This window comes from Perognathus longimembris, chromosome 13 (assembly GCF_023159225.1).
Source record: "Perognathus longimembris pacificus isolate PPM17 chromosome 13, ASM2315922v1, whole genome shotgun sequence".
Lineage (NCBI taxonomy): Eukaryota > Metazoa > Chordata > Mammalia > Rodentia > Heteromyidae > Perognathus > Perognathus longimembris.
The window spans coordinates 52,259,368-52,271,922 of NC_063173.1; the positions used below are offsets into that span (position 1 = coordinate 52,259,368).

General features: G+C 52.0%; 1 protein-coding gene across 2 annotated transcripts in view; it reads left to right on the forward strand.

Annotated features, from left to right (window-relative positions):
* Window positions 1-310: 310 nt before the first annotated feature.
* P2rx3 (purinergic receptor P2X 3) overlaps window positions 311-12,555 on the forward strand; it is a 36,252-nt gene continuing 24,007 nt past the window's right edge. The window contains exons 1-8 of one of the 2 annotated variants that reach the window (XM_048361706.1): window positions 311-644; window positions 9,331-9,466; window positions 9,730-9,801; window positions 10,009-10,072; window positions 11,030-11,123; window positions 11,415-11,492; window positions 11,727-11,868; window positions 12,322-12,458. In XM_048361706.1, the coding sequence (XP_048217663.1) occupies window positions 526-644; window positions 9,331-9,466; window positions 9,730-9,801; window positions 10,009-10,072; window positions 11,030-11,123; window positions 11,415-11,492; window positions 11,727-11,868; window positions 12,322-12,458 (842 nt within the window). In that variant the 5' untranslated portion in view covers window positions 311-525. The remainder of the gene's footprint in view (window positions 645-9,330; window positions 9,467-9,729; window positions 9,802-10,008; window positions 10,073-11,029; window positions 11,124-11,414; window positions 11,493-11,726; window positions 11,869-12,321; window positions 12,459-12,555) is intronic. The other variant, XM_048361707.1, reaches the window with a different exon arrangement.

A 12,555-nucleotide genomic window follows, 5' to 3' on the forward strand; every position in this document is an offset into this window, starting at 1 on the left:
CCTCTCCCTGCAATTCAACTGAGGAAGGGAGGGACTGGCCCCGGAATTGAGTGGGGTAGACCATGAGGGGACTGGGGGCTGGGACATCACAGGGGCTTTAGGGAGAGCCTGAAGCAGCCGGTGCACTGGGGTGAGAGAGAGCAGCAACGTTAGACAGAGAGCCGATAAAACATGAGTCCCAGGGGGCCCTAGCCAGCTGCATCTCAGGCAATCAGGAGCCCAGGACTGAAGACCCCACCCCTGCTGTGACATCACAGGGGAGTGAGGTGGAGACGAATAATAAAGGGGTCCCCCCCCTCCACCCTGCCTGCCCTGGGCCAGGGCTGTTGGCTGTCAGAGTGCTAATAGCAGAGAGAGCCTGGGTACTGGGTAGGATTGCCTGGCTTACAGGAATAGGTTCCATTCCTCCAGTCCCATTAAGCTGCCCTCTCCTGGCCTTGATTTCTACCTCCCTGCCCTGAAGTCCTCTGTCTCCCAAGGTGGCCATCAGACCCCTTCTGGGTGGCCGCTGCGTGCTCTCTCAGCATGAACTGCATCTCCGACTTCTTCACCTATGAGACCACCAAGTCGGTGGTGGTGAAGAGCTGGACCATTGGGATCATCAACCGCGCAGTGCAGCTTCTCATCATCTCCTACTTCGTGGGGTGAGTCTGTAACCCTTTGGGACTTTGGATGGGATTGCTCCCCAGTGTCCCTCCCTGCCCCCTCCCTCGATTCCGGGGGAGCCAGGACCTCAGGGGTTAGGTCCAAAGGTGGATTCTTTCTCCTGGTAAATCCTCCCGACTTGGAGAGTAGTCTCTAGACACACACGCGTCAAGCGATGGGCTCTCCAGCATTACTCACCACCAGAAATCCCGGGCAATTTATCTCTCCCACCCCAAGAAAAGGAAGAAGCCCCCTCCCCACCCTCTTGCATTCCTCTCCGACAAGTCTCAGGGGTCTCAGAAACTCAAAGGAGCAGGGGCAGGCAGCCCGGACCCCAGGGAGATGCGGACAGGTTGGCTGGGTTGGTGTCGGGTGGAAGGGAGGACTGGAGGGGAAAGGAGAAAGCTAGATTTGATTAGCACGAAGTCCCTCGTGGCAAGGACAAGATGCCAAGAGCGTGGAAAGGTGAGAGGGTCTTGTTTGGAAGGGAGGACAAGAGAGAGGGAACTGCCACCACCACCCCTTCCCCCGTGCCATGGGAACAAGACAAGGGAAGAGTTGCTGAGAAAAGTAGCTTTTCAGATGCCCTGTGTGTTGGACCCTTTGCTGAGAATATAGAAACGCTGTCCTTTGTAAACAACGAAGTGTACATTTCCTATCTTTTGATTCCGTGCCATAAGACTTATCCGGGGAGTTTCTTTAATTATAATTATTATTATCATTTAACTAATACCCTTTAAGTGGTTGTACAAAAGGGTTCCGATTCCACATGTCAGTCTGTGAGTATAAGCCATCTCTTTTTTGGCCATTAAACAAAGCAGTTGATGAATACAACGCATCTGGATCAATGTCACCCCTTCTACCATCCCCCCCCATCTCTCTCAACTCCATTCACCCCCTCAAGCTACCTGGTTTCATCCAAGGAGAAACCAGCAAGATCCAAACACTCCCCCCTCAGCCCCCACCTCCTAGAGGTATGCTCCCCTACACATAGACACACAAAGGGCCATCAGCAGACAATGGGTGGGGGTGGGGGGGTGGAAAACACAGGTCCCAGCCTTCTTGTGGTCATTTCCACATGCTGGCGGGCACCAGGAAATGCAGGCAGAAACCTCAGAGGTTTTCTTTCCTGGTCTTTGGATCTGCGGTCTCTGGCTATCCCTGGAGACCATGGGTCTTAATGTGTGAGAGAAGCAAGCCAGGAACCAGGGACCAGGTCATGAGTAAATTCGAGTCAGTCAAAGAAGGCATATTGGGTGCGTGCGGGCCGGATTGGAAAGGTTGGGTTTGTGTGTGCATGTGTGCCCGGAAAGATGGGGCTTCTGATGTGATGGTGGTAAGCAATTTTTCCTTCAGGGGTTTGGCAGCGAGCAGATGGCTTTGGTGAACGCTTGTAAGTGTGGGTATAGCTAGCCTTCCTTGTAGAGCTCTCGGTGAAGTGATTAAAGCCTTGGAGTGGGATGAAACGGCCAGGACGGAGTGGATGGAGTTCCCTTCCCAATGTAGAGTGTCTGTGAGAGAGGATGTTTGCAAAGTATCTCCAGAGCTTGACTTAAACTTGGGGGTTCGACCCTCCCTGTCCACCTGTGTATTGAGCGCCACAATTGTGCAGTCCCAGGAGGGTGCGCAGATCCAGATGGGAGCACAGGCTGCCTCAGCACATTCCCAACTTAGTCCCGCTCGGGGCGGGGGCGAGGGGTAGGGGGGGATGCAGGGGGCTCCTCTGGGAGGGAGGTGGATGGAAGGCTTCTGGCCCAACCCGCTCACTCCCCCCCCCCCCCACTACCCCAGTGTCTCCCAGCTCAAGATCAGATTGGATTCTCCAGGGCTGGAGCCCAGTCTGCGTGAGGCAGCTGGAGAGAGGCTCTTTGGCGTCTTGATATCCAACCCCATCCATCTCCCGGCCTGACAGTTCCCCACGGAACACAGCTTTGCAGTTTGAGCAGCACTCTTGGCAGCCCAGCCCCCTGGCCTGAACCCATCTCAGTCTATAAGAGCCTGTGCACCATTGTGTCTTCACGAATCCATTGTCATTCATTGAGAAGGAAAAAAAGAAAAGTATTGAGCGTCTCTTCCTACCAGGCATAGAGCTCTGGTTGGATAACATGGTAGACAAAAGCAGACTTAACACTAAATATGAAACATACATACTTGTGAAGGCAAGAGAAGGTATTCCAGTCATATCCATACACAGACACATGGGCAAAGTTTCATCTGTGGCTGGTAGGTAGAGAGGGAGGGAGGTGTCTGATCTGCAGAGAAGCAAGGGAAGGTCTAGAGTCTGGACAGACTTATGTTCCAGCCAGGACCTGAAGCCAAATAGCAGCAACTCCTGAAAGAAGGGAGAGGGGAGAGCTCAAGGCACAAATCCACATCTGCAAAGAGAATGAGCCTGGGAACGGGGAAAGGATGGATGGAAAGGAGTTTGTAGCTGGAGCCCAGAAAGCAGAGACAAGAGTTCTGCAAGATTACTAGGAACACAATCAAAAGAGCAAACCTAGCTGGGCACAGGTGGCTCACACCTGTAATCCTACCTACTCAAGAGGCTGAGATCTGAGGATCGTGGTTCGAAGCCAGCCCAAGCAGAAAAGTTTCTGTGAGACTTTTATCTCCAATTAACCACTCAAAAACTGGAAGTGTTGCTGTGGTTGAAGTGGTAGAGTCCTAGCCTTGAGCACAGAGAGGCTCAGGGCCAACGCCCAGGCCCTGAGTCCAAGCCCCACAATTGACAAGAAATAAGAAAAGAAGACCAAACCTCAATCACCTTTAGAGGGCTTTTGTTTCGTCGGAGAATAAGGAAGAGGAAGGAAGCTCTTGAAACATTTTGATCTCTGTGTGTGTGTGTGTGTGTGTGTGTGTGTGTGTGTGTGTGTGAGAGAGAGAGAGAGAGAGAGAGAGAGAGAGAGAGAGAGAGAGAGAGAGACAGGCAACCACAATGGAACTGGGGTTGGCTGATGTGTCCAGGGATTACAGATCAGGCAGATATGTACAATCCTGCAAGATGGCACCTTTGTATGAAGAGCGATAATGATGCCGACAATGACTAGAATTTGAAGGGATTTGTTTTCACTGCTGGACGGTTAATATTCCCCTAATGCTTAAATCTTTTCCCCCCATGACTCCTCTGCCAAGGAGGCAGGATGGAGACGTAGAAGGTGGAGTCATGAGAGACAATGATTGCTCTTACTCATTCGCAGCCATGTACCAGCCAATGTGTGCACATATTCTCACCCCTGCCCCTGGCCTCTGCTGGCCTGTGGTTCACACTGTTATACCTTTGCCTTTGCACCAAAGGCCAGGGTTTGCCTCAAGTCTCCCCTGTCTTCTCTGGACCCACGAGAGAATCTCTAGTCTCCTCCATGGGGTGAGACTTCGTGTGGAGACTGGACAAGAAGTAGAAGAAAATCTTTGGGGCCTGACTCCTTAGAAGTGCTAGCTAGTACCAACCCAATGTTGAAGAAACTGGCTCCAGGCAAAGCTGCAGGGTGAGAGTATTTCCCAGTGCTTCGATGCCCCTCTCCTCAGGAGGACCATTGATGGTGGGTGGGGCCTCTGACTCATGTGGCTTTGCTTTCCCCACCTTGTTTCTCCCCCTAAAAAGACCCAGTGTAAGCCGGGTACCCATGATGCACACCTGTCATCCTAGCTACTCAGGAGGCATGAGATCTGAAGGTTGTAGTTCAAAGCAGGAGCAGCCACAAGGTTTTTATCTCCAGCTGACCACCCAAAAGCCAGACATAGAATTGTGGTACAATTGGTAGAGCATCAGTCTTGAGTGGAAAAGCAAAGGGATCGCACTCAGGCCCTGAGTTCAAATGCCAAAATGAACATACACACGCACACACACACACACACACACGCACACACACACAATCTACTTGTTCACTGTCTACCCAGCTCCCCCTGTGGTTCAAACTATTTAGCTCCTACTCACATCAGTTACAAGGGAGAGGCTCTGGTACAATGAGAAGAGCCTGGGCTGGGAATGTGGCTTAGTGGTAGAGTGCTTGCCTCACATGCATGAATCCCTGGGTTTGATTCCTCAGTACCACATAAACAGAAAAGGCCAGAAGTGGCGCTGTGGCTCAAATGGTAGAGTGCTAGCCTTGAGCAAAAAGAAGCTTGGGGACAGTGCCTCAGGCCCTGAGTTAAAGCCCCAAGGCTAGCAAAAAAAAAAAAATAATAATAATAATAAAACTATAAAGAGAAGGGCCTAGAATTCAACCCTCTCAGCCCCCTACCCCTCCCCTTGCCGCACGTAGCATCCTGAGGCCCCTTGTCCAGCACACGAGGTGACAGATACAGTAAGAGAGAAGAACTGTTGGAATCCCCCATCCTACAGTCCAGGGGGAGCAGTGACTCCTACATGGTATCTGCGCACCCCAGCCCTGGGATGGGGAGACCAATATGGTGCACTGGCTCTGACATCAGCTCCAAGCAGGGGCTTGGATATCTGCATGTTAGGCCTCCAGATCTCAGTTCCCAGATCTGGAAGATGGATGTAGGAATCCCTCTCCCTTGGGGGCTTCTGGGAAGGAGGTGGCCACATACCAAGTACCTTGCCTGAGATGGTGACTCAGTGATGTTCAGTAATAAATGAGAGCTATTATTACCCTACCAACTCCCCAGCATGCCTCCCCCTTTCTCTATGCCCAGCTCACACCTTCCTGAGAGACCCTGCTATACACACACACACACACACACACACACACACACACACACACACACACGGCCTCCTTGACTCCTGGATGGGAGGGAGCTGGCAGGCCGCTCCGGCCTCCATCCCGCTCATCTCACCTGCCAAGGCACTACCACTCGCCTTCCACTCTATAAATAATAAACCAGGAAAGAGAGAGAGAGAGAGAGAGAAAGAGAGAGAGAGAGAGAGAGAGAACATAATAAGTCAGAGAAGCAGAATAAATGCCAAGAATCGAAGGCTTCATCTTGCTCTGTCTCCTCCATCCTGGCCTCTAGAGACAGGCCCCAGGGCCCTCTGTGCCGGAAACGAACCCCCTCATTTCAAGGTCTTCTGATGATGCGGTGTCCCCTTGGGACCACAGAAATTCTTCCGATTGTTATTTAACTCAGAGACAGACTTCCAAGCGGCGAAGGAAGCAGGAGGAGAAGATTAGTTAATTGTGTCTCCCAAGGTTGGAGCCCCTTCTCCTGCAACAGTCCAGAGCTAGGATTTGTTCCCTTCGGTGACCGAGCAGGGCCAGCCGGATGGGCGGTGGGGTCCACTTCAGAGAGCGGGACACACACGGAGATCACAGTGAGGGGGCTGAATGTTCTCAAGCACATTGCCTGTTTTGGAACCCCCAGATCAGCATCCTCCTCTGTGCCTCAGTTTCCTCATGTGTGTGTGTCTGTCTGTCTCTGTGTGTGTGTATGTCACTGGGGATGGAACACAGCTCTCAGTACTCTACCACTTAAGCCATGACCTCCTGCCCTTTTTGTTGTTGTTGTTTGTTTTTGTTTTGGAGGTAGCATCTCACTAACTTCGCCTCTGCTAAACTTCACCTGGTAACAATTCTCCTTCCTCCACTTGGCCAGCTTCCTTATTTGTGACTTGGTAGTAATCACAAAGTCACCACACTAGTAAACACTCATCAAAGGAGGCCTAGTGTCCAGTATTTGTTCTGTGCTAATGGTCATCTGAAATCTACTTCTCATCAGCCAATGTTCCGAGACTTTACCGTCAGGCCTCAGAGAACTGTTTTCTCAGCCGACATGGAAAGGCATGGAAGGTTCCAGAAGGAGTCTCATTGTTTAGACTGCCATTTACACTTTAGTGAGTGATCGTCAGCCATCTTGGCTGGGAGCAAAAAGCCTGCATTCTGCATTCTGGGCCAGTGGCTCACTTCTCCATTTGCTGGAATAGAATTCTTCTCCCTTCTCTGCCCAACAACACAGGTCTAGTGAGCAAGACTTTAGCAAGCTTCTTACCCTCCAGAAAGAAGAAAGGAAAAATACTAGGGAGGTAAAGCAAATGGCAGTGCGGGTGGCCACAAAGGCGTGGCACTTAGAAGAGTGTTTTATAAGCATGGGAATAAGTTCTAATGGTGCATTAATCTATGCTCCTGCCCACTACAATAAAACAGGTAACAGGTTTGGGGCCATTTGCCAATGCTCACCGGGACTCCACATCTTCTTTTCAAGTCAAAGAAGCATTCAGAATTCCAGTGACACTAAAAAAAAAACAAACATAAAATACAAGGGCCAGGTGCTGGTGACTCATGCCTGTCATCCTAGCTGATCTGGAGGCTGAGATTAAGGAGTATGATACAAAGCCAACCAAGGAAGGAAAGGCCGAGAGACTCTTAGCTCCAATAAACTACAGGCCAGAAGTAGAGCTGTGGCTCAAGTGGTACAGTGCTAGCCTTGAGCAAAAGAAGCTCAGAGACGGCACCCAAACCCTAAGTTCAAGCCCCAGGACTGGTACCAAAACAAAACAAGGTTGATGTCCTCATCCCACCATGTTTCTATATCTCAAACTACTCAAGTACTGCCTGTCAACTAAGGGTTAAAAATTATAAAGAAGAAAGAAAAAATGCTGGGCTCTGGTGGCTCAAGCCTGTAGTCCTAGCTTCTCAGGAGTCTGAGATCTGAGGATCATGGTTCAAAACCAGTCTTGGCAGGAAAGTCCATGAGACTCTTACCTCCAGTGAACCAGCAAAAAGCCAGAAGTGGATCTGTGGCTCAAGTCATAGAGCTGTAGCTTGAACAACAACAACAAAAACCAAAGGAGAGTGCTGAGTTCAGTCCCAGGGCCTGTACAAAATAAGTATAAAGGAATCTGCATGAGGAAATGCTAATTGTGGGGAGCGCTTTGAAGCCTCCCTGAAAATGAAATGGAAGGCTGCTTGTGGCCATCAGCCTGCGCTCACAGTGAGCGTGTCAGTGGGGAGGGGACTCCGTTCTACAAGTGCCCGTGACACTGTCAGCATGTTCTCAGGGCCTTTGGGGGGGACCCCAAGAGGCATCCAGTCCAACCTCCACCTGAGGGATACATCTTATCTCAGCACCCCTAGAAGGGAGCATTAAGCCCTCCCGGCCATTGGTGCCTACCGCCTCTTACAACAGCAGGTCCTAGGACCATGGGAATGGGGGTGAGTCATCCTGGGTTTGAGGTCCTCGCTGCCTCCTGATAAAGCCCTCAGACAGGCCAGTGCAAGCACTGCCTCTGTAGGCATTCGGCACAAGTACTGCATCTGCAGCTATCCAGCACAAGTACCGCCTCTGCAGGCATCCAGTACAAGTACTGCCTCTGCAGCTATCCAACACTGGATGCCCACAGCTCATCTTCTCCGGGCTACATAGTCCCAAGTTCCTTCCCTCCATCTTCTCCTGATGAATAGAACCAGGCTTTCCCACTCTGGCTAGATGCACCAAAGGACATTAACCCAACATTTCCAGAAAATGCACCCTTGACTTTCATTAGATGTAGCTAATGGCTTCCTTGGTCAAGTAAGATTGAGAAAGGTTGGGAGTCAGTAGCAGAGGGCTTGCCTACAGTTCGTGAAGCCCTGGGTCCCATTGCTAACACTGTAAACCCATAATCATGAATGACAGTGTGTGTGTGCGTGTGTGTGTGTGTGTGCGCTGGTAGCAGAGCTTGAACTCAGGGCTTCTTGCTCATACCCGGTGCTCCACCACTTGAGCCACATCTCCACTCCAGAATTCTGTTGGTCGACTGGAGATGGAGTCTCACGTATTTTTTTGCCAGGTCTGACTTCAAATCACAATCTTCCAGCTCCTCAGCCTCCTGCATAGTTAGAATTACAGGTGTGAACCACCAACGCCCAGCTAATAATAATAATTGTCCTTGTAAGTATAGAATGAATAAATGGTACATATAAAATATAATGTGTGTATAAGTAATGAGTAAGCTTCTACGAGTGTCTATAGATCCTTCTTGCTTTGAGAGGGGTGTTGGGGAGCAAGGGGTGAAAGAAGAGTAGGGGGGAGTCCTGCCTTATGTTCTGGGTCCTGTCCTGGTTTAAAGGTGCAGGGAGAAGGCAGTACAAGTAATAACCACTGGATGGCAGCACAATCCAAGGAATAACATTAGTACCCCTCCCCAAAGCAAGCTGAAGTTATCTGCCCATTCCGGGTCACTTCCCTTCCTCTCTCCTAACCCTGCTCAGCTGTCTGCACTGATGAACACTGTCTAGTCCAAGGTTCCAAGAACCTTTCCTTGATTTACCTCCTGACGATTTACTACATGCAAGGCAGAAGTCTGTCGTAAACATAGCTTTGAGATGCGTGATCTCAGGGACCTGGGACCCTCTGCCCCTGTGTCTGTGGGATTCCTCCCAGTGAGGGGATGGGGGAAGCCTCATTATCAGCAGGAATGGTTTTAAACTATTCTCAACGGGACAGTGCCCCGCAAGTGGGGATGGGGTGATTCCTTCTTAGGGGTAAAAAGCACTCTTTATATATGAAGTACAAGCATACATGCAGCACAGACAGGTAGCTATGATAGTAAAGTTACATGGGAGAAGATAGTCGATGGGCGGGGGGGGGGGGGGAACATCAGGTAAGTCATGTTAAGTCTGCACCTTTTTAGCATGGGCTATGTTGTCCTAATGTATGTACCGATATCCCACTCTTGTTTCTGGGCCTATGGTCTCTCCTCTTTCTCTCTGTCTGTCTGTCTCTCTCCATCTTGCTTGTCTGTCACAGGTGGGTTTTTGTGCATGAGAAGGCCTACCAAGTGCGGGACACTGCCATTGAGTCTTCTGTGGTGACCAAGGTGAAGGGCTTCGGACGCTATGCCAACAGGGTCATGGATGTGTCTGACTATGTGACTCCACCACAGGTATGGCCCTACTGCCCCCAGGGACCCGTACCTGCACACCACTGGGAATGGGGGGGGGGGCTGTCCCCATGGGAGCCCCGAGATCCAGCAGCTGGGAGCCGCTGGACAAGCGATGGGCCTGCCCTCTGCAGCAAGGTTCTGGGCCTCAGGAAACTGGGTTCCTCCCCAAGCTGGGCCACCCCCATCTCCTTCAAGCCAATAACAGTACAGACAGTGAGCCAGAGGGGTGCTGCATTTGCTCTGTCCTTTTCATCCCCTCCCAGGGCACCTCTGTCTTTGTGATCATCACCAAGATGATCGTGACTGAAAACCAGATGCAAGGATTCTGCCCAGAGGTGAGGGGGACGAAGGGAGGCTGGGTAAATGAAGATGCAGGCAGGTGGGAGCGGGGTCTGAGCAGACTCCCACAGTCGGGCCTTGGAGCTGTGCCGAGGACTTCCGCCCTCTCTCAGGCTGCGGGAGGCAGCGGGAGCTGTGGGCTGGCCAGGATTGGGGCTGAGGCCTTCACACCCCTGGGGCCTTGTCTTTCCCTCCCCCCACAGAGCGAGGAGAAATACCACTGTGTGTCTGACAGCCAGTGTGGGCCTGATCGCTTCCCGAGTGGGGGTGAGTGCAGCCCCTTCCACACCCTCACAGTCCCCGGGTTTTATTGAGACCAGAAAGAGAGCGCCCACCCTTGGAGGGAGCAGAAACCAGCAGACTCCACTTAGAGCAGGTGCCACACTCTGCAGGGGAGGGGCTGAAAAGGAAGCCTGGCCTCTGCCCTGGGGGGGGGGGGGCATCTGCAGTCCCCCAATGAGTGTGGCATAAAGGGATAGGGAAAGTTACAAGAGTCCTCAAGGAGATACAGAGCCCTGGGGGGGGGGGGCAGGGGGGATGGGGTGGACCCAAGAAGAAGAGGAGGATTTGGCAGGATGGCAAGGACTTCTTAAAGAGCATCCCATGGCCAGGCGCCAAGGGCTCAGGCCTATAATCCTAGCTACTCAGCAGGCTGAGAGCTGAGGATCCAGGTTCAAAGCCAGCCAAGTCAAGAAAGTCCATGCGATTCTTCTCTGCAATGAACCACCAGAAATAGTGTTGTGCCTCAAAATGGTAGAGCACGAACCTTGATCAAAAGAGCTCAGGGACAGTACCCGGCCCTGAATTCAAGCTCAAAAACTAACAAATTAGAGAGAGAACAACAGAGCTCAGGGGCTCAGGGACATCGTGCCAGGTGCTGAATTCAAGCTCCAAAGCTAACAAATTAGAGAGAGAAAGAGGAAAACAATCAATCTCAGGCAGAAGGAACAGCTCAGACTCAGAGACATGGAAAAGGGAGCAAGGAGAAGAAGGGGTCCCAGGGAAGTTGGGGACTGCCTGTTAAAGGAAGGCTGTCACCTCCCTTTGACTTGTTCTGAGGCCTGGGAGGAGAGGGAGAGAACTGGACAGGACAGTCATGCCACAGGTCCTCTCCCTTAGCCTGCTTGTTCCCTCTGTGTGTGTGGGAGGGATGGGGTGCGCTCTGGGAGGGAGGGGTGTGGCCATGGGCAGCGGTCACCCAGCCTTGCACCTCCACCCTGCCAGGAATTCTCACAGGCCGCTGCGTGAACTACAGCTCTGTGCTCCGGACCTGTGAGATCCAGGGCTGGTGCCCCACGGAGGTGGATACTGTGGAGATGTAAGGATGGGACCCAAGACGAAGGAGAGAGGACCCCATTTTTCCCCGCTTTTTGCCTATGTGGGCTGCTCTAAGCATCTCTGAGCTTGTGAAGATCTATGTCTCCCTATCCTTCCTTGGGGAGGGAAGTAGCCTTAGGGTGTCATTCTCCCCCCCCCCCCTTCCTCTTCCTCCCCATCTTCCCACCCCTCCTTTCCATCACACACACACACACACACACATACACACACCCATAGGAAGAAAGGCTCCTCTCTCCTTTCTGGGAGCTGAGGTTCCTGCTCACATCCACAGGCCCGTCATGATGGAAGCTGAAAACTTCACTATTTTCATCAAGAACAGCATCCGTTTCCCCCTCTTCAACTTTGAGAAGTGAGTCCGTCCTGCCTTCTACCTCATTTCCATCCTGGGGCTCCTCCTGTTCCCATCACCCACCCCCCTCCCGCCCCAGGCTGGACAGCCCAATTATCAGGTGGCCTCAGGGCCCCATTTGGGGTTAGGCTGCCCCTGCCTGGGTGTGGAGCCCCCTGAGACTGGAGGAGAATTGGTGTGAGATCTTTTGCACTGACCCTGGGCCCTGCCTGTCTCCTCTCCTCTCCTCTCCAGGGGAAACCTCCTGCCCAATCTGACAGCCGGGGACATGAGGACCTGCCGGTTCCACCCTGAAAAGGCCCCCTTCTGCCCCATCTTGCGGGTAGGGGACGTGGTCAAGTTTGCAGGGCAGGATTTTGCCAAGATAGCCCGCACGGTGAGAACCTAGTGGTCGGTTCTTCCACAGTCCTTAACCTAGAAGGTCAGGCTGACCTTCCTTCTCATCTTCAAGGCCCTGGGATGCAAAGAAGGATGCTGGGAAGGCAACACAGCGCCACCTGGTGGAAGCGTCTGGGGTCTGCAACTGGCTTTGTCCTGAATCCTTTTGAGTGGTCTTGCCTTCTTCCATCACCCACTTCCCCAAGCTTCAGCTTCTCGAATTTTCATCTCCTTCTCCCTTCCACATCTCCGCATTTTGCCTCAGAGAAAGGCCATGTAATTTTTGATAAGGAGCCTATTGTGGCAATGTCATGCACACTTGTAATCCCACCCACTTGGGAGTCAGGACCATCTGCCTTGCACCTAGAGAACAGAAGTCACTTTTTCCAGAGAGCAGCCCCCTCCCCATGTGGAGAACAAGGGAGAACTCATAACTGGTTCCTCTCTTCAGGGTGGAGTTCTGGGCATCAAGATCGGCTGGGTCTGCGATTTGGACAAGGCCTGGGACCAGTGCATCCCCAAATATTCCTTCACACGGCTCGATAGTGTTTCTGAGAAGAGCAGTGTCTCCCCTGGCTACAACTTCAGGTAAACCTTCGCTCTCCTGCAACAGGAGAATAGGGCAGAGGTGGCTCCACTGCAAACAGCAATGCATGTTGGGAGGAAAATATTCCCTTCAGGGAAG